This window comes from Dendropsophus ebraccatus, chromosome 3, assembly GCF_027789765.1.
Source record: "Dendropsophus ebraccatus isolate aDenEbr1 chromosome 3, aDenEbr1.pat, whole genome shotgun sequence".
Lineage (NCBI taxonomy): Eukaryota > Metazoa > Chordata > Amphibia > Anura > Hylidae > Dendropsophus > Dendropsophus ebraccatus.
In genome coordinates, this window is record NC_091456.1 from 190,014,511 (window position 1) to 190,038,386 (window position 23,876).

The 23,876-nt window shown below is 46.3% G+C and overlaps 2 protein-coding genes across 2 annotated transcripts in view; both read right to left on the bottom strand.

Annotated features, from left to right (window-relative positions):
- The window catches only part of LOC138786775 (zinc finger protein 501-like), a 64,013-nt gene extending 57,332 nt beyond the window's left edge, over positions 1–6,681 (bottom strand). The window contains exon 1 of the mRNA XM_069963818.1: positions 6,030–6,681. The gene's annotated coding sequence lies outside the window, so the exon portion shown is untranslated. The remainder of the gene's footprint in view (positions 1–6,029) is intronic.
- LOC138786850 (oocyte zinc finger protein XlCOF7.1-like) overlaps positions 1–23,876 on the bottom strand; it is a 37,220-nt gene that overhangs the window by 8,467 nt on the left and 4,877 nt on the right. The window contains exon 2 of the mRNA XM_069963921.1: positions 16,449–16,454. Coding sequence (XP_069820022.1) covers positions 16,449–16,454 — 6 coding nt within the window. The remainder of the gene's footprint in view (positions 1–16,448; positions 16,455–23,876) is intronic.

Consider the following 23,876-nt stretch of genomic DNA (forward strand, 5'->3'; position numbering starts at 1 on the left):
GTCACCTGCGGTTACGTCCACTGACCTCTGCAGCACCATCTCCTGCCTACTGCTCCTGCCACGCCTCGCCTGCCGTCACCAGCAACCAAGCCAGGGGTAGCGACCTGGGGGTCGCCTGCCGCAGCAAGTCCATCCCGCCTTGCGGCGGGCTCTGGTGAAAACCAGCGGCCCCTTAGACTCCGCTCCCTGGGGAGGTTAGTGCCATCGCTGGTGACGGTCCAGTGGATCCACTAGTCCAGGCGTTACAGTCGGCTAGTGTGGTGGTATTATTTAGGCACTTGTCACAGTAACCAGGAGTGGTGATTCCCACCCCCAGGTACACAACCACTAGGCTTTGAAAAGGGTAGGACCAGGTGCGTACAGGTGCGAGTGCGCAGAGTCCAGTACTTAACCAGAAGATGACTTTACTTGAGAAATTCAGTGCAATCCAGGAGAAATATCTTTTGTAGGTGCAGGTACAGGTGATAGTGCTTGAGGTAGTGACTGATAGTAGAAGTGTTGCTTGATTTTAGTTTCAGGGACTGTCTAGGGGACCTTGGCTAATTGGTGCAGTACTCTGCCAGGATGGCTGTGTAAGGTAGCCTAGTGTTGAATAAGAAGAGGACCTCATGAACAAGTACTAAAGAGAAAATGAAGCTGCGGCAACTCACCAGCTGGTGAGTTGCTGCGACTTCATTTTCTTTTTAGTACTTGTTCAGATTGTTTTGCTTTGCTTAGCCGCCACATGTGCACCACCCACTGCTGACTGCTCACACAGCTGACTATCTCTGGACTTTTTACTGGTGCAAAGCAAAGTAAGTGCCGACTGCCTGTTTTTCTTTTTTGTTCGTTTAGAAGAGGACCTCATACTCACCATCGTAAAAAGGAACGTTCTGCCAAAATTAAATTATTGGTCTCCCAGATCGCTGATTTGGACAAACAACATAAGAGGACCCTCACGCTGGCTACGGGAACGGAACTGGCCATTTTGCATACCAAACTACGGGATCTAACCTTGTCGCATGCCAAGGCCTCCCTGGCGCGTTGCCAATGTCATTACTTTGAGTTTGGCAATAAGCCTGGCAAGACCTTGGCCAGCGCTCTTCGGGTTCAAAGGGCTCGTTCTTTTATACTGTCTGTTTCCTCCTCGTTGGGCTCAAAGATCACTCTTTCTTCTCATATTGCGGATGCTTTCCGTCTTTATTATGAAGGTCTTTACGACCTTCTGTCCTCTACGGCCTCCCCAGATCCGGGTTCTCTTCTCTCCTCCTACCTTTCCAATTTTGGCCTTCCCTCCTTGCCAGGAGAGAGCATCTCTATGCTTAAATCCCCTATTACCTCCACGGAAAGGGATTGGGCAATTAGGTCTTCTCCTTCTGGTGAGGCCCCGGGCCCTGATGGCCTAATTCTTCCTTACTATAAGGTGTTCTCCTCCTCTGTGATCACTTCCTATCTGCTTATAACTCTCTTCCCACATATTACGGTCATTCCTAAAGAAGGTAAGGATCCCTCCCTTTGCCAGAACTACCGTCCTATTTCTCTCCTTAACCCTGACCTTTAAGCTTTTCTCTAAAATTCTTGTGGCCCGTCTTACCCCGCATCTTCAACTCATCATCCATTAAGACCAAGTGGGATTTATGCCCACATGCGAGGCCCGCAACAATACAACTAGGGCTATTAATATTATTCACTATGTGCGCTCCAAGTCTTTCCCAACGATGCTTCTGTCTACTGACGCCGAGAAGGCCTTTGATAGAGTTGTCTGGCCGTTTCTCCTTGTCAAGCTTTAACATCTTGGTCTTGGTCCTCGTATGTTGGCGTGGATCGGGTGCCTGTACTCTGATCCCTTGGCTCAAGTCTCTGTCAACGGCCTTCTCTCGTCGACGTTCCCTATATGCAACGTCGCACGCCAGAGCTGCCCTCTATCTCCTCTCATCTTTATCCTGACCCTTGAACCTTTTCTCCATCATGTGAGACAAAACCCGGACATTTCGGGAGTGCGTGTAGTAGGGCTGGGCGGTATACCGCAAAAATACCGATACCGTCACTGGCGTCGGTTAACCGACCTCAACTCTGCCAGGACGGTATCTGCGGTATTTTCCCCCCACACCCGGCGGCCGCATGCTCTGGTGCAGGGAGAGAGAGAGGGGTGCCAGCTTATGCTCCGATTCACCTCCCGAGCCAGGACGCACATATACTGCTGCAGGGCAAGAGATCCTGCTGTGGGGGCTGAAGAAAAAGGCTGGAGATAGGACAGGCTGTACACAGACGGCATCTCCCCCTCCAGTGTGTGCTCAGCGCTGCTGCTGCCGGGCGGCTCTCTCCTCCTAACTTCTCTGGAAGCTGCACGGTGAGCCCTGCCCCCCCTCTCCCGCATATATAGTTGGGGTCAGGTATGGGTCGGCACCTCCATGCTTCACTGGCCACCGCACTCTGTCCCGCACAGGAATCCTCGGAGCCCCGTTATGTTTTGTCAGTGCTGGAAGCGGCCATGTGTGACGCTCAGTCCGGGACACAGATACATGTGCTACAGCACCGAGTGACAGGGGCCGAGGATTCCTGTGCGGGAGAGAGAGAGAGCGGTGCCTGGGGGAGGAAGGAGGTGTCCACCTATACCTGACCCCCCGCAGCCACTGAGTGAGAGAGAGAGAGAGAGAGAGAGAAAGATAGATAGAGAGAGATAGAGAGAGAAAGATAGAGAAAGAGAGAAAGATAGATAGAGAGAGAGAGAGAGAGAGATATAGAGCAATCAGAAAATCCACAGCACTCCTGCAGTAAAGGTATAGGGTGCCACCCCGCACTAAGTATCCTTCGTGCACATATACAGACTAAAAAATAGGGTTCCGGCACTCCAATAGGGAAGAAAAGTGTAGTTTATTTGCTCAAAGGAACATGCAGCAGCAACGTTTCGATGCCACAATCAGCACTGTTTTCAAGCTGGAACCGTATTTTTTGGTCTATAGATAGATAGATAGAGAGATAGATAGAGGAGTTAGATAGATAGAGAGATAGATAGAGGAGTTAGATAGATAGAGAGATAGATAGAGGAGTTAGATAGATAGAGAGATAGATAGATAGATAGGAGATAGATAGATAGGAGATAGATAGATAGATAGAGAGATAGATAGATAGATAGATAGATAGATAGATAGATAGATAATGGATAGAGGAGATAGATCTATCTATACATACACATATATATATATATATAGATATATATAGATATATATATATAGATATATACATAGATAGATAGATAGAGCAAACAATATAGGCAGCACACTAAACGAACTGTGGAGGCCAGCAGTCGAATACCAAGTCGGCTAGTAAAAATACTCTGCAGCACTCTGATGGTGATACAAACGTGAATTTATTCCATATAACAATGTGCAGCAAACTTCACAAGTAATATATGACGTTTTGGCGTCTCTTATGCCAATCTTAAGTGGCACTTGAAAATGGTGTAGGAGACGCCAAAACATTGTGTATTACTTGTGAAGTTTGCTGCACATTGTGATATGGAATAAATTCACGTTTGTATTACCATCGGAAAATGGGGTTTTCAAAAGGGGTGTGGCTTTTAAAAGGGGCGTGTCATAATTATCGTTCAATTTATCGTTACCGCGGCTACATGTACGATAAACCGCGATATTGATTTAGGCCATTATCGCCCAGCCCTAGCGTGTAGGCTCCACTGACCACAAGGTTGCAGCGTACGCGGATTACCTTCTCTTTTTTCTTACGCAGCCTTCTGTGTCTCTCCCTAACCTTCTTTCTGAATTGTCCAAATATCAGGCTCTTTCCAACTATAAAATTAACCTCCAGAAGTTGGCAGCACTCAACCTCTCTCTTCCCCCTTCCCTTGCCATGTCTTTCCCCTTTCGCTGGTTGAGTTTGTCCTTGTCCTATTTGGGGGTCCAGCTGACGCCCTCTGTTTCTGATTTGTTCAAGACTAACTTTCCCCCATGCTAAAAACTATTGAGGCCGACTTGTCCAGATAGCACAAGAGCACCTTTACTTGGTTTGGCCGTTGCTCGATATCCTCCCTAGACCCTTGTATCTTTTCCAAGCCCTTGCAGTTATGGTGCCCTTGAGCTATTTTCGACAACTCTCTGCACTCCTGGCTAAATTCATTTGGGCTCATAAGCAGCCAAGGATTGCAAAGTCTGTGTTGTGCCGTCCTAAGTTACGTGGAGGCCTGGTCCTCCCTAACCTATTCCATTATTATGTCGCTAGTCACCTGTCCAGAGTGATAGACTGACACCACCATTCTTCCACTACTTCCACTAAGTTGTGGGTTGGCCTAGAGATGTCTCTCTCCTCTTTTCTCTGATGCCAGGGGGACACTGAGGGACACAGGGCACTGGAGGGACACTGAGCATCCACCTGCCATCCTCCTCTCCAGCAGCCACAGCCGCACAGCTCTGGGAGTTGGGTCATGACATCACCATGTTATCCAGGAAGTAAAGCCTTGATGCAGTAGTAACTGCAGGGAAAAAAGCACTTTATAAGCATTTCCCATAATAAGTGTATATTGGTGATTTGTATAACTCTTGGGGGGCCAAAACAATACTGTTATAAATAATTTTGCCGGACTTGTCTATTAACCTTTTTCCCTCCAGCTGTGCGTAACAGACAGGGGAGAGTGAGACACCAAGTGGAGATATTGCAGAAAGGCAGCCATCATCCCAGAGTGTGACACCTCCCAGATTGAGTCACCTATAGACAGGTGGTATACAAGATGTGGTGGCTCAGCTGTACTGGGACACTACATTACCTAAAGCCTGGAGGTCGCCCAACAAAGGGGAGAGAGTAGAGAGAAGGTTCCTGATGATAAGAAGTACATCCTCTGTTAATGCAGCCATGGTAATATCACAGAGTATGGTGGTGACTGTGCGGAGGGTGTTACAAGGGGTATGTGGTATAGTAAGAGACTGAGCGATTAGAGAGAAGGGGGAGAGGGGGCAACCTTGTGCTGTTCCTGTGAAGATGTCGAAGGGCAAAGTATTACGTCTGTTAATCTGGAGTCACTGTCAGTTTGTGAATAAGCTATAATATATTGGGAGAATATAGGGCCAAACCGTCTACGCTGAATAGTGGTGGGAATAAAGGGCCATGAGGTCTTGTCGGAGGCCTTTCCTGGATCTACACTAAGTATAATGGTCAAAGGTCACGAGGGGTCATGAACTGGATCACTGAAAAATTCCCAACTCTAGTAACAAGCACTCCAGCATTATAGTTCTCGCTGAACATCACTGTCAGTCATTACTGAGCCATGTCTGTGAGCGCTGGGACTATCTGTGTTTGGTCTCTTCTTTTGAACAAAGAAAAGACCAAATATCGTCACAAAGGAGCAGGGACACTTTGATTTAATTGCATTTAAACAAATTTTTTCACAACACGTACGCTGTAAGATGAGGACGGTCATATATATCTATAACCTTAACCTTCTTACCAGCAGGAGACTGATAGTGATATATTGTCCGCTGGGACTGTGCTGTATATTAGAATTTAGGCTGAATGATTATATAGCTGGAAAACTGACAGGACACAGAACTTATAATATTCCACACAGAATAGTTACAGCCGGTGACTGAGGAGAATGTGTGACTGTTCTCTGCATTTAGTGGTCACTACTCACCTGGGCGGTTACCTGTAGTGATGTCCTCCTTATACTGCTCATCACTGCTGTCATCTGTCTCTTCTTTTACCCGTATGTCGGTAGCATTACAACAGTTCAGATTATTCCCTCTAGTAACTTCCTCCTCATACTGCTCATCACTGTTCACGTATGTCTCCTCTTCTTCTTTCATCATCATCATATTTTTAGCATTAATAGAATTCAGATTCTTCCCTTTATTAATGTTCTCCTTATACTGCTCATCACTGCTCACATCTGTCTCCTCTTCTTCTTTTACTGTCATATCTGTAGCATTGGTCTCAATAAGATCTTCCCCCTGATTCATAAAATGTGAGAGAAATATTGTAAAAGTCATCAGACAGGAGAAGTCAGGTGGGATGTACAGATCATAGGGAACATCTCCATCTACCTGATCCTGAGGAAGAAGAGGACGGGGACATCTCTCTGGTGCTGTTCTCTTACTGGATCTGACTGGAGGGAACACATACAGAGACTGAATTCATTCTTTCCATCCAGATAATACAGAGAGGAGGTGTGTATATAGTCCTGTCTATTACCTGCTGATGGGAGGGGCTGCTGATCCTCCAGCATCACATCCTTGTACTGATCCTTGTGTCCTTCTACATACTCCCACTCCTCCATGGAGAAATAGACCGCCACGTCCTGACACCTTATAGGAACCTGACACACACAATGGTCACACAGTCATCCCCCCCACCCCTCCAGTGGTGTTACTGTATAATGTCCCAGCATTCCCAGCAGCCACAGTCTCACCTCTCCACTCAGCAGCTCCACCATCTTGTTGGTGACTTCTAGGATCTTCTCTTCCTCCATTTCCTCATGTATCAGGGGCCCCGGGATTGGGCTCAGGGTTCTTCCCCATCCTTCACACCCAGGGGCCCCACAGCGCCCACTAGAGGACTTCTTCACTACTGTGTAATCCTGTGTATGGAGAGACACATTACTATCACTCCATCCATTCCCAGAATCCCTCACCTCTCCAGTCCTATCCATCTGTTATTCCATAGATAAGAATGATGTCATGATGACATCACTCCCAGAATCCCTCACCTCTCCAGTCCTATCCATCTGTTATTCCATAGATAAGAATGATGTCATGATGACATCACTCCCAGAATCCCTCACCTCTCCAGTCCTATCCATCTGTTATTCCATAGATAAGAATGATGTCATGATGACATCACTCCCAGAATCCCTCACCTCTCCAGTCCTATCCATCTGTTATTCCATAGATAAGAATGATGTCATGATGACATCACTCCCAGAATCCCTCACCTCCCCAGTCCTATCCATCTGTTATTCCATAGATAAGAATGATGTCATGATGACATCACTCCCAGAATCCCTCACCTCCCCAGTAAGCAGGAAGAGTATGTGTAGGGTGAGGGTTATTATCCTCTCGGCCATCTTGTCTCTGTCTCTCTCCATGGTTGATGGGTCGGTCTCTTATATAGAAGATATCAGCAGAGGATCCTGGAGAGATGAATAGAAAGTAGAGGATACAATGGATAATAATAATAATAATAATAATAATAATAATAATAATAATGTATAATAATATGTATATGTAGAATACAGAATGGGAATAAAAAGTACAACTTGTCCGGCAAACAACAACAAACTCTTGTCACCAGTTCAGCTGTAGTTTGCTAATAAGCTTCACCAAAACTGGAGACCAGAGTGCTGCTGTCTCTGGAAGTAACTCTGGGAGCGCTTAAAGGGATTATCCAATGTGATCCCCCCATACTGCCCCCCTCCCCCTTAGCACAGCTGGATGCCCCCTCTCCCCTGAACACTGTAAATCTCCTACCTGTCTGGCAGCCAGTGGGCAGATCCCAGGAGGCAGCAGCAGCAGCAGAGCACACTAGCAGGAGGAGGGGGAGGGGCAGGAAGGATTTCCAATGTACCTTGTGTCTGGCCCCTCCTCCTCTCCAGTGATTGGTGCTCAGGAGGCAAGGGGCGGGGCAGAGAGGTGAGCAGTGACCCAGCATTAGTACATACTGTGGGCAGGGAGCGGGCGGGACAGTCCAGCAGCAGCTGATAAGTCAGGAAGCCGCCTGCAGAGCTGTACAGGAGCCGTGTGCTTCCAGGACCTGCAATGATGTCACAGTCATGTGATCAGTCACATGGAGGAGGAGGAGTCACATGATCAGGGGCTGCTGCTCAGTGTATGCAGGACTCTGCTGTGCTGGATGAGCTGAAGTGATGTGTATGCAGCAGAGCTGTATGTGTGTGATGTGTGTGGAGCAGAGCTGTGTATGTGTGTGTGTTATATATCCCTGCAGCAGAGCCCTGTGTGTAGTGTACATGTAGCTGAGCTGTATGTGTGTAATGTACATGTAGCTGAGCTGTATATGTGTGTAATGTACATGTAGCTGAGCTGTATATGTGTAATGTACATGTAGCTGAGCTGTATATGTGTGTAATGTACATGTAGCTGAGCTGTATGTGTAATGTACATGTAGCTGAGCTGTATGTGTGTAATATACATGTAGCTGAGCTGTATATGTGTGTAATGTACATGTAGCTGAGCTGTATATGTGTAATGTACATGTAGCTGAGCTGTATATGTGTAATGTACATGTAGCTGAGCTGTATGTGTGTAATGTATATGTAGCTGAGCTGTATGTGTGTAATGTACATGTAGCTGAGCTGTATATGTGTGTAATGTACATGTAGCTGAGCTGTATATGTGTAATGTACATGTAGCTGAGCTGTATGTGTGTAATGTACATGTAGCTGAGCTGTATATGTGTGTAATGTACATGTAGCTGAGCTGTATATGTGTGTAATGTACATGTAGCTGAGCTGTATGTGTGTAATGTACATGTAGCTGAGCTGTATATGTGTAATGTACATGTAGCTGAGCTGTATGTGTGTAATGTACATGTAGCTGAGCTGTATATGTGTAATGTACATGTAGCTGAGCTGTATGTGTGTAATGTACATGTAGCTGAGCTGTATGTGTGTAATGTACATGTAGCTGAGCTGTATGTGTGTAATGTACATGTAGCTGAGCTGTATGTGTGTAATGTACATGTAGCTGAGCTGTATATGTGTAATGTACATGTAGCTGAGCTGTATGTGTGTAATGTACATGTAGCTGAGCTGTATATGTGTGTGATGTATGTGGAGCAGAGCTGTGTAACGTGCAGTTGGACAGGTGTACCTAATAAAGTGGCCGGTGAGTGTATATGAATTACAATATTATCCTTAATCACCTATGCTATACTAATTTAGATATTTTAAAGGGGGTTATGCTAGAGAGCCTACTATTAACACTATTTACAATTGCTGGTTTTTGGTGCCAACCAAGTAGTGCACTCGCTACACACCCCTCACCCTAACTGTGCTATTAGGTTGAGTTCTTACACTAGAATATCTCGTTGTATATAACCAGGCTGTATATAACACTGCCAATGTTGTATATAACCAGGCTCAGTATAATACTACCAATGTTGTATATAACCATGCACAGTATAACACTGCCAATGTTGTATATAACCAGGCTCAGTATAACACTACCAATGTTGTATATAACCAGGCTGTATAAAACACAGCCAATGTTGTATATAACCAGGCTCTGTATACAGTCTGATCACATGACATATCAGTTTGACTATTAGGTATTTAGGATGTTTAAAGTTTTTAGTTATTTTCTAATGTGCATAAGCTACAATTTACGCGAACAGTGCAGAACTGTCGGGTATATAGGGGTATATAAGGCTCCTGGAGATTTCCCCTTAAACAAAAAAAGAACAAAAAAAGGGTATAGATTTGCCTCCTGAGCACTCTTGGAACAAATCTAATTAACACACTGACACTTTATACCCGGGCAGCGCCGGGTACATTTTCTAGTGTGTTATATATGCCTACAGCTGAGCTGTATGTGTGTAATGTACATGTAGCTGAGCTGTATATGTGTAATGTACATGTAGCTGAGCTGTATATGTGTAATGTACATGTAGCTGAGCTGTATGTGTGTAATGTACATGTAGCTGAGCTGTATATGTGTAATGTACATGTAGCTGAGCTGTATATGTGTAATGTACATGTAGCTGAGCTGTGTATGTGTGTAATGTACATGTAGCTGAGCTGTATGTGTGTAATGTACATGTAGCTGAGCTGTATGTGTGTAATGTACATGTAGCTGAACTGTATATGTGTGTAATGTACATGTAGCTGAGCTGTATGTGTGTAATGTACATGTAGCTGAGCTGTATATGTGTAATGTACATGTAGCTGAGCTGTATATGTGTGTAATGTACATGTAGCTGAGCTGTATATGTGTAATGTACATGTAGCTGAGCTGTATGTGTGTAATGTACATGTAGCTGAGCTGTATATGTGTAATGTACATGTAGCTGAGCTGTATATGTGTGTAATGTACATGTAGCTGAGCTGTATATGTGTAATGTACATGTAGCTGAGCTGTATGTGTGTAATGTACATGTAGCTGAGCTGTATATGTGTAATGTACATGTAGCTGAGCTGTGTATGTGTGTAATGTACATGTAGCTGAGCTGTATGTGTGTAATGTACATGTAGCTGAGCTGTATGTGTGTAATGTACATGTAGCTGAGCTGTATATGTGTAATGTACATGTAGCTGAACTGCAGTGGCGTAGCCACCGTGGTCGCGGGGGTCGCCGCCGCGACCGGGCCCGCCACAAGGGGGGCCCGCGGGGCCCCCCGATCAATCACTCTTGTGACCGCAAGCATTGTTTTGCTTGCGGTCACAAGAGACTGGCTCCGTCTTTCCCCCGGCTTCTGCGCGGCTGCCGGGGGTGTCGCGTCTTACCCCCGGCAGCGCGCGCATCCCAGAACTCCCTGCGCGCCTTGGGCCCTGACTTCCTGTTTCCGGCGCGCAGGGAGTTCTGGGATGCGCGCGCTGCCGGGGATAAGACGCGACACCCCCGGCAGCCGCGCAGCAGCCGGGGACAGACCAGGAGGAGTGAGGATCAACGTGGGAGCGCGATGTCAGGTGAGTTAAGTTTTGTTTTTTTATCAGCCTGTACGGGTGGGGGGAAAGGAGGGGGGCATCTATGAGGGTGGGGGGAAAGAGGGGGCCATCTATGAGGGTGGGGGGAAAGGAGGGGGCCATCGATGAGGGTGGGGGGAAGGAGGGGGACATCTATGAGGGTGGGGGGAAAGAGGGGGCCATCTATGAGGGTGGGGGGAAAGAGGGGGGCATCTATGAGGGTGGGGGGAAAGGAGGGGGGCATCTATGAGGGTGGGGGGAAAGGAGGGGGGCATCTATGAGGGTGGGGGGAAGGAGGGGGACATCTATGAGGGTGGGGGGAAAGAGGGACCATCTATGAGGGTGGGGGGGAAGGAGGGGGGCATTTATGAGGGTGGGGGGAAAGAGGGGGGCCATCTATGAGGGTGGGGGGAAAGAGAGGGGCCATCTATGAGGGTGGGGGGGGGGAAAGAGGGGCCATCTATGAGGGTGGGGGGAAAGGAGGGGGGCATCTATGAGGGTGGGGGGGGGGAAAGGGGACCATCTATAAGAGAGGGAGGAAGGGGACCATCTATAAAGGGGGGGGAAAGGGGACCATCTATAAGGGAGGGAGGAAGGGGACCATCTATAAAGGGGGGGAAAGTTGACCATCTATAAGGGAGGGGGGGAAAGGGGACCATCTATAAGGGAGGGGGGGAAAGGGGACCATCTATAAGGGAGGAGGGGGGGAGAGGGGACCATCTATAAGGGAGGGTGGGGGGAGAGGGGACCATCTATAAGGGAGGGTGGGGGGAGAGGGGACCATCTATAAGGGAGGAGGGGGGGAGAGGGGACCATCCATAAGGGAGGGTGAGGAGAGAGGGGACCATCTATAAGGGAGGAGGGGGGGAGAGGGGACCATCTATAAGGGAGGAGGGGGGGAGAGGGGACCATCTATAAGGGAGGGTGGGGGGAGAGGGGACCATCCATAAGGGAGGGTGAGGAGAGAGGGGGCCATCTATAAGGGAGGGGGTAGAGGGGGCCATCTATAAGGGAGGGGGTAGAGGGGGGCATCTATTTGGGGGGGCAACATAGGGGGAGAGGGAATACACAGAGGGGGGCATATATTATTAGGAGGTCACATAGAGTCAGGGCTACCCACTAAATGAGGGTGTAAAGGGGACAGTACAAATGTGCAGTGTGTAGAGAGATGGAGATGGTGTCAGTGTGTGGAGCCTAATATGTCTGTCTGGCAGATTCTGTGGATTCGTGGCTCGGAGAAGTTCTCATAACGGCCTAGGACGGATGGAGAAGATGATGAAAAGGGAAGAACTCCGATCAGAAAAGATGTCTCCTGTGAGTCACCTGATATAACTGCACTGTAATGTATATGGTGTATAGAACCTGTGTAGAGCTGGGGCCACCTCTATATGACTGGATGAGGTGATTTAGTATACTGGATTTGGTCAGTAACAATATGGTGGTGATGGTAGTGGTTGTGGTGTGGCGGTAATGTTTCCTCCCTATATACTGGTATTACTGGTAATATTGGTCTCAGTATACAGGATTTGGTCGGTAACAGTATGGCGGTAATAGGTAATATCTGTCTTGGTGTGTGTGTGTGTGTGTATATATATATATATATATATATATATATATATATATATATATATATATATATACAGTGGTACCTTGGTTTAAGAGTAACTTCGTTTAAGAGCGTTTTGGTTTAAGAGCTCACAGTTTTTCAAAATTGTGACTTGGTTTAAGAGCATTGCTTTGGTTTAAGAACTTCCTGTATTGGGTGGGAGCGCGAGTGGAGAAGGGGCATGGCCTGCATAGCGGGGTCTACAGCACTGTACTCTAAACACCTTCCAAATCATAGCAGATCCCCTTCAGGCTGGGGCTTACATCAGGGGACAGGACTGTGGAGGTAATCTCTCCATAGCTGTAACCCCTCTCTCCCCGGACAGAGAGTGCTGCATGTATGTGCCCACATCTGTCCTGCTCATTCCTTCCTGCTCCCTGCAGTCTCTGTCAGCCCTTGTGTTTCCCATCCTCTCCATTACTGTACAGTACAGAATAATAAATATATTTGGGGTGTGGAACCAACTGTCTGCATTTACATGATTTCTTATAGGAAAATTTGCTTTGGTTTAAGAGTGGATTTGGATTACAAGCACGGTCCTGGAACGAATTATGCTCATAATCCAAGGCACCACTGTGTGTATATATATATATATATATATATATATATATATATATATATATATATATATATATATATATATATATATATATATACACACACACACAACAATAGCATCACTTGGTCGTGAAAGGAGGGGGGGGGGGCCCAAGTTGGCCTCTCGCACCAGGGCCCAGGAGACATTAGCTACGCCCCTGCTGAACTGTATATGTGTGTAATGTACATGTAGCTGAGCTGTATGTGTGTAATGTACATGTAGCTGAGCTGTATATGTGTAATGTACATGTAGCTGAGCTGTATATGTGTGTAATGTACATGTAGCTGAGCTGTATATGTGTAATGTACATGTAGCTGAGCTGTATATGTGTAATGTACATGTAGCTGAGCTGTATATGTGTAATGTACATGTAGCTGAGCTGTATATGTGTGTAATGTACATGTAGCTGAGCTGTATATGTGTGTAATGTACATGTAGCTGAGCTGTATATGTGTGTAATGTACATGTAGCTGAGCTGTATGTGTGTAATGTACATGTAGCTGAGCTGTATATGTGTAATGTACATGTAGCTGAGCTGTATATGTGTGTAATGTACATGTAGCTGAGCTGTATGTGTGTAATGTACATGTAGCTGAGCTGTATGTGTGTAATGTACATGTAGCTGAGCTGTATGTGTACACAGTAGAGCTGTATATGTGTAATGTACATGTAGCTGAGCTGTATGTGTGTAATGTACATGTAGCTGAGCTGTATATGTGTAATGTACATGTAGCTGAGCTGTATATGTGTAATGTACATGTAGCTGAGCTGTATATGTGTAATGTACATGTAGCTGAGCTGTATGTGTACATAGTAGAGCTGTATATGTGTAATGTATATGTAGCTGAGCTGTACAGTATGTGTACACAGCAGAGCTGTATATGTGTAATGTATATGTAGCTAAGCTGTATGTGTTGTGACAAGGCACAAGGTATGGTGGTCGATGATAGATACGTGTCACCGTGGTTCAAGGCCTCAGTAGAGTAGGCCGAGGTTGGTGACATAGGTTACTAACAGGTTTTTTCAAATTTAGTATACCTGCTTTCAAGTAGTTGTTCCGGGCCGGCTTTTACTGGAGCAGTCTCAGAGTTGGGTGGGATGACTGCTCCCACGTATCCATCCCGGTTTTCCCTATAACAGCCAGGAAATGAGGTGAGCTGTGTGTGGTGTGTAACTCCAGGGCTGGAGCTTGTTTGGAGGTTCTGCTGTGTTGGTTCCAGGCAGAGAAGCTGGAGAATCTGCTGTAGCCTAAAAAGACTGTTCTGGTGAGAAATCCTGTTTTCATTTAACCCTTTGTTCAGGCTATCCTTATGTTATTTGCACCTGCTGAAGAAAAGCTATTTTGTTACTGCTTGGACTTTGTGAAATAAAACCCACTTATTTTTAACTCTGCTGTGTCTGTGATACCTGTGATGGAGCTAACCCCCCACAAGTGTGTAAAGTAGATGATGGAGATTGGGGATCACTATGTCGCCTTTGGATGTTGATTGTCCTTGAGAAAACCTAGTGAAGAATATACTGAACCAGTTATTGATTCGGATGTCCCAGTGTTTCTCTCCAGATGCTGAAAGATGTTACAGGGAGCAGAGACTGATATGGACGTCCGCTGAGATCAGAACGAGAACCTGGAGGTGGGGGAGAGGGGGGGGGGGGGGAGCGTTCCAGAACTCCCCTCCTGAGTGTAACCTCCGCGCTTCCTTCTATAATGATACTTACGGTTTCATCTGATGTCACCTTCGCTCTCCATTGTTTGTGTATTGTTTGGTTTTCCGGAGCTCAGGGAAGTGGGAGATCACCCTGGGAGGATGGCAGCGAGCCGGGCAGAGGTCTCTTTGGCCGTGTTACATTTAGGAGTGACAAAATCCTCACCTCTCACCAAGTGTAATTTACCATTTCTAAAGACTAGTTCACACAATAGACGATACTGCTCCCAAAGTCTTTATTATTATTTTTTTTTATAACATTGCACCAAATGCATTTTTCCTTTTCCCCATAGAATATTAGAGGGGATGAAACATCATTTCTATATACATAAAGGGGTATTCCGCTGATACATAACTTTTGATATGTTGCTGCCCATGGTGAGACTAACAATTCATTCCATACTTGTTATTATCTATTCAGTCTCCTTCCCTTAGTTCTCAGCTGCTGCTTTCTGCTGAAGATACAAAAATCTGAGTGTGAGCTTTTCTCTCTGTCTCAACCTCCTCCCCCCTTCCCTTCTGAGACGGCCAATGTAAACAAGTCCCTGGCAGGCTTTGGCTTTGTTCTCACTACATTTTTTCTGTCCAAATTTTTGTGGTAAATCGTTTTTATTAACACAAAGTTTTAAGAAATACAACAGGACTAAGTAACGCCCAAAACATGAGCGTGTACATGAGATAAAGTGAGCTTCTATTACACAGCATAAAAACAAACATAACTGGGTGCTCCATGATCGCAGTTCCAGTCTCTTCCGGAAGTGAGATCCAACAGGGAAGGCTAGTTTATGTTGTCTAGAGAAAAGGAAAGTCATCCATCCGATTTCTGGTACTGTGGCACCAAGGGGTGTAGTAACTAGTTGACAAACCATTGAGAGGTGTGGGCAAGGGGCTATCAACATGCCGGAACACAGACAAGTAAAACATCACTTTACATCAAATAAACCAATGTAAGCAGAAAAGAATAAAAGAAAGTGAAAACGGGCATAGTGCCCTCTGGGTAGGCAGAAGAGAGGGGAGAGATACGAGGAACAGAAGCAGAAGAAGAAAGGGGGGAGGTAAAAGGTTCAAGGAGGGGGGAGGGAATAGGAAAAGGTATGGAGAGCCACACCTGGGACTCACACTAACCAGGCCTGAAGGTCCGGGGTAGCCCTGAACTCGTCCCAGGCAAACCAGGTTCTGTCAAATAGGGCTGAATTATCTGAGTCGTCCGCCACCAGTTCCTCCATACGCCTGATCTTTTCGAGTTTCCACCAGCTCTACTTTAGAGGGGGGGCAGGACTGCTTCCAATATCTCGGAATGACCATTGCCTCAGTAGGCCTTTCTTAACCAGAGGCAGGGAGCCTGGGATAAGGGACAATAGAGCGATCTCAGGCGTAGCCGGCACGGATGCAGAACAAACCTTATTATAGTGTTGGAAGACCGATGTCCAGAAAGAATGGATAATTGGGCAGTTCCACCAAATGTGGATATAAGTGCCTTGGGCTCCACCGCACCTCCAACACATGGGGGAGGCAGAAGGAAATACAGCATGCAGCCAGTCCGGACATCGGTACCACCGACTGAGGATTTTGTAATTACGTTCCTGTATCCTGCTGGAGATAGACGTCTTGTGAGTAAGAAGGAAAATCCTAGAGAGATCGTCTTCTGAAAATGTCTTGTTTAAATTAGTTTCCCATTGCAGGATAAAGGAAGGTTTCAGGTCCATCTCTAGATTGCCCCTGAGCGCTCCATAGATCAAAGAAATTGTGTGGGTAGGTGATGTCGACTGGATGCAAAGGTGTTCGAAGGACGTGAGGTCTCTGTGAATCTGGCATGCGGGGGTTAGTGTGTTTGTAATAATGTTGTAGCCTGCTATGGAAAAGCCAAGCCCCAGGGGAGGGTGTCAGGTCAGTTGCGAGAGGACGTAACCGGGTGCCTGCCAGGACCTGATGGAGACGGGGCTTGTCATGTAGGGGGATCCCCAGAATAGAGCGAGTGTCCTGGTCCCAAGCGAGTTGAGGGTTACTATATAAGGGTGTCTACGGTCCGGGCCTAGATGATAGCCCCTGTTTGTGAAATATGCGGTCCCATATGGGTAGCAGCACCCTGGTCACGTCCGGAATCAGTATGGAAGAGGGTCTATCGGTCGGGGGCAGCCAGGGTAGTGTAGGAGGGCACATGGGGACAGGGCTGATTCAAACGAGACCCAACCCTTCGTGACCTGGTGATGGCAAAGGTCCAGTATCCTTGTGTCAACAGTCAAGTAATAGTATAACAGGATGTTTGGAAGGCCCGTGCCTCCCATATCCTTAGCCCTTGTCAGATTCTGGTATTTGATGCAGGGTCCCCCCGGGTCCCATACGAAACGGATCATGAAAGATCTTGTCCAGAAAGGCTCTAGGGAGTGCCATAGGTAGGGCCTGCATCAGATACAAGAGTCTCGGCAATATGTCCATCTTAAGTGCTGCCATCTTACCGAACCACTAGATTGCTGAGTGATCCGAACTCCTCAAACTCTGCCAATATCGCGGGTAGGGAGATGTGTGGGAACGTGATGTATAAAAGTAGGTCGTCCGCCTAAAGGGAGAAGGTCCGGCAAGGGATAGAGGTATTCCCCCTCAAAGCCACCGCCAAATGCTCCATTACAAGAACGTATAGGAGGGGCGAGAGGGGCAACCATGCCTTGTCCCGTTGCAAATGGCAAATGGGGAAGACAGAGTGCCATTTACCCTCACCTGCGCAGAGGCGCTGTTGTAGAGGGCCAGTATGCAAAAGAGCGGGTCCCATCCCCAAGCCCTCCAGAGCTAGCTTTAAGAAGTCCCATCCGATCCTATCAAATGCCTTCTCAGCATCAATTGAGAGAAGGCAGGTGGGGATCTTATGCTGTTTGGCGGCGGCCATAAAGGGAAAAGGTCATGAGCGTGTTGTCCCTGGCCTCCCTCCCAGGCACAAACCCAACTTGGTCATAATGCACCAGGGAGGGAAGCAAGGGACCCAGCCGCATGGCAAGCATTTTAGAAAAGATTTTGATGTCTAAGTTTATTAGGGATATGGGGCGATAGTTGCCGCAGACCTCCCTATCTTTTCCTGGTTTGGGAATTACCGAAATGTGCGCCATAAGGGCCTGAGGGGGGAAGCTCGATCCCTGGGAGACAGAGTTGAAGAAGGACAGCAGCGGGGGGCCAAGGCACCTCCGAAGGTTTTGTAGAAACGGGCAGTATAGCCTTCTGGGCCTGGGCATTTGCCATTCTTAAGGTTTTTGATGACCAGGTCTCCAAAAACTCCAGTCTCCAGTGCGGACCAGCTGTCGTCGGGAAGGGTAGGGAGTTTGTTTAGCAAGATATAGCCTAATTTTATCTACCAGTTGTGGGGCGGGAAGGTCTGCCTATTTATTCTTAAGATGGCATAGGGTTGCGTAGTAGGAGTGGAACTCCTCCACTATATGGCCTGTAGTGTGTATTTTCCCCTTGGTAGGGGAGTGTAGGGAAAGTATGAATGTAGAGGGTTTGTGTCTATGAAGGGCTCTAGCAAGCCATGACCCGCTTTTGTCAGCATACTCATAGTAACCTCTGTGTAGCTTGTCTCTTAAACAAGCATACTTCTTATCTAGGCATGATAAGATTTGTTGCCGCGTCATGGAGATTTGGGCCTGAGTTTCAGGCTGGTAGGACCGTTTGTTTTGGGCTTCTAATCCGGCAAGCTCCTGAAAGAGCTTCTTGAGCTTCAGGGCATTCGCTTTTTTAAGGCGTGCACCATGCGCCATGAAAACTCCCCTAAGGGAGCATTTTAATGCTTCCCATTTCATAGAAGCGGCAGTGTCATCTAAGCGATGCTCTAACACAAATGTGGAAATTGTGCTCTGGATCTCTTTTAGACACAGCGTGTCTTTGAGCAAATTATCATTTAGCCGCCAGGAGAAAGGTCTAGGGGAAAAATGGCAAACTAGAAAGAACAGGCGCATGGTCAGACCATACAATTGAGTCTATGGAGGCTCTAGGAGCATATGACAACAGCGGGTGACTAAAAAAAATCATGTCCAGGCGACTATAAGAGGAGTGAGATGGGAAGAAGTATGTATAATCTTTGACGCCTGGATGTAAGACCCTCCAGAGATCTCCTGTCTGGAGTGAAACTCTTTCCTCAACCTAGAGTGCTGAGAAGGAGAGAGAGGACCTACCACTTAAGGAATCGTTATTCGGGTCCCAGATCCAGTTGAAGTCGCCTCCCAATATCACCTGAGATGTCCCAGCAAACTCATCAAGTTGTTGCAGGAAGTCGAGGGCAAAAGACACCTGCCCCTGGTTAGGAAAATAAACAGATGCAAGGGTGAGCTGCTGGCCAGCGTACATACATTGGAGCAACACGTAGCGACCAGACTGGTCTCTCTGAATTTTAAGAACCTCAGGTTGGAAGGATCTATGAAAGGCTATGGATAATCCCTTAATTTTAGCCTCATCGTTAGTAGAGTGATACCAAGTTGGGTACCATTTATTTAGTAGCTTAGGGCATGCAGAGGTCTGAAAATGCGTCTCCTGAAAGAGAGCAATAGAGACTCGACGCTTCTGAAGGTAGTAAAGTATTTGGCTGCGTTTCTGGGGCACATTTAAGCCTTTTACATTAAAGGTGCATACAGAAAAAGTATCCATAGTCCTTTACTGCGTGGGGGGAGGGGATGGGGAAAAGAAAAGGGGGGGGAAAGGAAAGCCGAGGGAGGCGAAGAGGGGAGTAGAAACAGGGGGGAAGAGAAGAGAGAAGAAAAAAGGAGGCACAGAGAAAGGTGTGCCAAACAATACATAGCACAAGAACACTAGTAAGTATGCAAATAGGGGCAATGGCACACCGATGTAGAGAGGATAAATATCTTTATTTAACAAATCACAAAATATAAAGGGAAAACACTTGAAAAAAGTTTAAAAACACTTAAAAAACATAACAAGAGACCATGATTGTAATCATGTGCTCAGAGCCAATAATGGAGAGTAATCTACTCCAGATACAAGTCTCCAACCCCATCCAACAACAATATGTAGTTCCCTAATTACCACAAAAAAGTCGATCTCAAAAAAACACACATATACGTACAAGTAAGGTGCACATGCATGAAAAGATGATGAGAACTATGTGACAAGCACAACAAAACAAAAAGGACTACCATGCGACACCTGGATAAAGTAAGGTGCGAGAGATCAAGACAGGATGTGGTATGGGACAAGGGGGGGGAAGAGGCAAGTAACCAGTATCTATGGCTCAGTGACGTCCCATGCGTTCCGTCCTGCTCCCAGGACTTCCTCAGGGATGAGTACCTTACAAGTGTTCCTTATATACATATACAATAATCAGCATACAAAAAATACCTGAGTAAAACAGGAAATAAGCTAACAGACCTGTTGCTGACCGGGGGAGGACTCAGTAGAACATGCTGTGCAGACAATGGCCGACTCGGCGTGCAGTAGTCAGCACTGCGCGTGCGCGGGATACATTATTCACAAAGAAAACGCTGATCAAAAGCGTGCGCATGCGCAGTGATTCAGAGTAATCAAAGGCCACCACGGTATCAATCACACCATATACGCGTGCGCTAGCATGACACAAGCCACTTAGTAATGCGCAGGCGCTAGAATATGTGTGGTATATCGCACTGCGCATGCGCGAAATGCACTATTCACAAACGAGACGCTGATCAAAAGGATGCGCATGCGCAAACACAATATAGAGCGCTTGTCCGTGCTGGGACATAAGGAGAAGATCGCCGAAATTTCTTACTTTATCCAGGTGTCGCATGGTAGTCCTTTTTGTTTTGTTGTGCTTGTCACATAGTTCTCATCATCTTTTCATGCATGTGCACCTTACTTGTACGTATATGTGTGTTTTTTTGAGATCGACTTTTTTGTGGTAATTAGGGAACTACATATTGTTGTTGGATGGGGTTGGAGACTTGTATCTGGAGTAGATTACTCTCCATTATTGGCTCTGAGCACATGATTACAATCATGGTCTCTTATGTTTTTTAAGTGTTTTTAAACTTTTTTCAAGTGTTTTCCCTTTATATTTTGTGATTTGTTAAATAAAGATATTTATCCTCTCTACATCGGTGTGCCATTGCCCCTATTTGCATACTTACTAGTGTTCTTGTGCTCAGTATTTTGTGTGGTATGCGGGCTCTGTGCACCCATTTTTTTACAGTTATTTACATATACTTTGAATGTCTAGAGCAGTGCATCTCCAGCCTTTGTTTTCCAAACAATACATAGCACACAACAGCTGCAGAGTGGTGCCTAACACTTGCGGCCTAAAGCAATCAAAGGCTGTTAGTATGTGGTCAGCCGGCAATTAGAGCCAACACAGTTATGAGAAAAACCATAGGAACCCAACCCCAGCCACCTGCCCATCCCCCCCCCAACTGACACCAACTTAAAACACATGTAATACTCAACCAGCATTCAGGTAAGCATGGCAGTAATCATAACCATGCTAGACAAAGGAAGAAAAGTCAAGGACCCGTATCTCGGGCTGCAGGGTAAGGATTCACTCGCAGTCAATTACACCAGTTCAGGTGACCGGGCTCCTGGAAGACGACGAGCCTGAGGAACGGTTCTTGAGGGCAACTGTCTGCCATCTCTCACGTCTTGGGGGGTCTACCGGTGGCCAGTCTGGCAATGCAATCATCGGCAGGTCCAGCGCTCCAAGAAATGCAGGGAGGTCCCCCAGGTGTCAGAACACAGCAGATTTGCCCTTAAACCTCACAATCAGTTGGAAGGGGTATCCCCAGCGGTAAGGGATTTCTTTCTCTTTCAGGACAGTGAGTAGAATTTCAGGGCCCTTCGGAGCCAAATCGGGCAGAATGACTGTTGCGCCATCAAGGTCTAAGGGGCCCTTACCTCTGGCAGCCGCCATGAGCCTGTCCTTCACCTTGTAAAAATGGACCCTGCAGATCACATCACGGGGTGGTGCCTTGTCCGGAGGTTTGGCGCCCAGGGAGCGGTGGACTCTGTCCATTTCCACCAGTTCAACGTTGTCAGGCCCCAGAAGCATGGTAAAAAGACGCTGCACTGTAGACTCTAGGTCCGGCGGTAACACGGATTCAGGGATTCCCCTCAGGCGTATATTATTCCGCCTGTGGCAGTTCTCGATATCCTTCTGCATGGTGAGGAGGTCTAGGATCTTGGCAGAGTGGTCCTGCAGGATCTGGGTATGCAGGTCTGTCATGGATATCTTCCTGTTGTTTATCTAGTTCCAACACCTGCTGGTCTATATAGCGTATCTCCCCTCTAATGGCGTCCACCTCCTTCTTATAGCTGTTCTTCAGGCGCGTGACACAGTTCTCAAAGTCTGTCTTTGTGGGTAACGCTTTAAGATAAGTTTTGAGGTCCCACTCCTCATCCGATTCCTCCAACTCAGAGTGGCAAGAGCGGCTTGAGGGGACCGGGGACACAGCCCCTGTGTGGTCCTGGGACTGCACGGGTGTCGGCGGCCATTTTAGGTCCGGAGCTCCTCTGCGCGGCTTTCTTCTGATCGCCAAAAAAGTTCTTAATCGAGCCCGGATTTGAGGCAGAAGAAGTTGTACGGGTTCCCCTCCGTCTCTCCCGAGTCATGGGGGTGAGAAAATAGTGCTGGTTAAGCTGAAAGGGGGTGCAGGGAGGAAGTCGGGCCCGGAGCTGCAGGGAGGAAGTCGGGCCCGGAGCTAAGTTTCAGTGCGTCCTCACTCCTCCATCAGCAAGCCACGCCCCCTCCTGTCCAAATTTTTTAAAATTACATCTGTTATTTTGCGGTTTGGCCGCCTGTCAGTGCAATGACGGCTATTAGTACATTATTCCAGTTCAGGTGGACTGATCGCTCATTGGATGAGTCTTTAATTAAAAAGACAATTAAATTTAAGATGATGCAAACAACCTCCAACTCCAGACTACACGGATTATGGGGCGCAGGTCCAACTTGAGATCGAGGCACAGTGAGTAATAAAAATATATATTTTATTGTGGAGACTCAACGCGTTTCGGAACCGCACCGATTCCTTTCTCAAGAGTCATGATACTGATAAAACAGAACAGCACTATATATCACAAACCAAGATGACATTAAAAGGGGAGGAGGACTCAGACCCTCCCACTTCAATCAACACAGACACCTGTAACACCAATAAAGAAAGGCATATGGCTATATACTACATTGCATTAAAATACAATAATATATAAGAAGAGTATATAAAACGAATATGTATATAAATAAAAATAATAATATGTGTAGAAAATGTATAAAAAAAAAAAAAAAAAAAAGTTACCTTCTAACCCTACTGTTACTACTAATATGGAACCCCTTGTGACTGCTGCCCCAGTTGAATCGGTGGGAGACTGTTCACACCATGCGGTACTTACAGCTTCAACTGGTATTATTTTGTCCGATGCGTTTGTTTCCAATTGCGATGCATTGCCGAACTCCTCGATGTCTGACTCTGAGACAATATCTGAGGCAGATACTGTTTTTGATTTTTCCATATATGGCACACCGTCACAAAATCCGTTGACATTGCCTTTCCAGGGATCAGATATAGATAATGCCGCAGGAATTAGTACTACTTCTTCCAATTTATCTGATACATCTATTTTTTTAGACTCCCGACCTGTAATAGTAGAGGCTGCAATACATGCTCCACAAATTGTGAACAACAACACACAGAACATACTGAAATATTTTCAGAAAATTCCGAATCCAACATCGTCCCCCCAGTCAGAAGCAAAAAGAAAAAGAAAAACATACCTAGAGGCTGCAGAGGAGGGGTTAGACAAAAAGGACAAAAAAGGAAAAATAGACCTCTGTTAACACAATCACAAACTGTTAAACTATTTAATTTATCTACACATAATTTAAGGGAGAACGAAATTAGCTTACTTAGTAAGGGTCTTTCTTTTTGTCCAGTGTCATATCCCGATAATTTTACAAATTTTTTGGATATAAATGAGTTTATACGCAAATTGACTCTCAAGCGGCATTTTAAATTAAAAGAATCTGATGATCTACTGCCCACTCTCTCTAGTGGTAGTGTTGATGCCCCGCCTGATATATACCACCATGTCCCGGTTAAAAATAAATCCAATTTTTATCCAGCACACAATAAGGGTCACTTTATTGAAACTTTCCAATCACTAGTTCTTAATGAGCTACGAGATATTAATAGCACAGTTTACAATGATACTCATAGGGATAATCTAACAAGAGGTGAGAGAAATGCTTTAGACTCTCTGAGATCCAATACTCAATTAGTAATACGCCCGGCTGATAAGGGGGGGGGGGGCACTGTTCTTTTGAACAGGACGGATTATCTTGAGGAGGCATACAGAATATTATCTGACACTGATTAATATATTAAATTA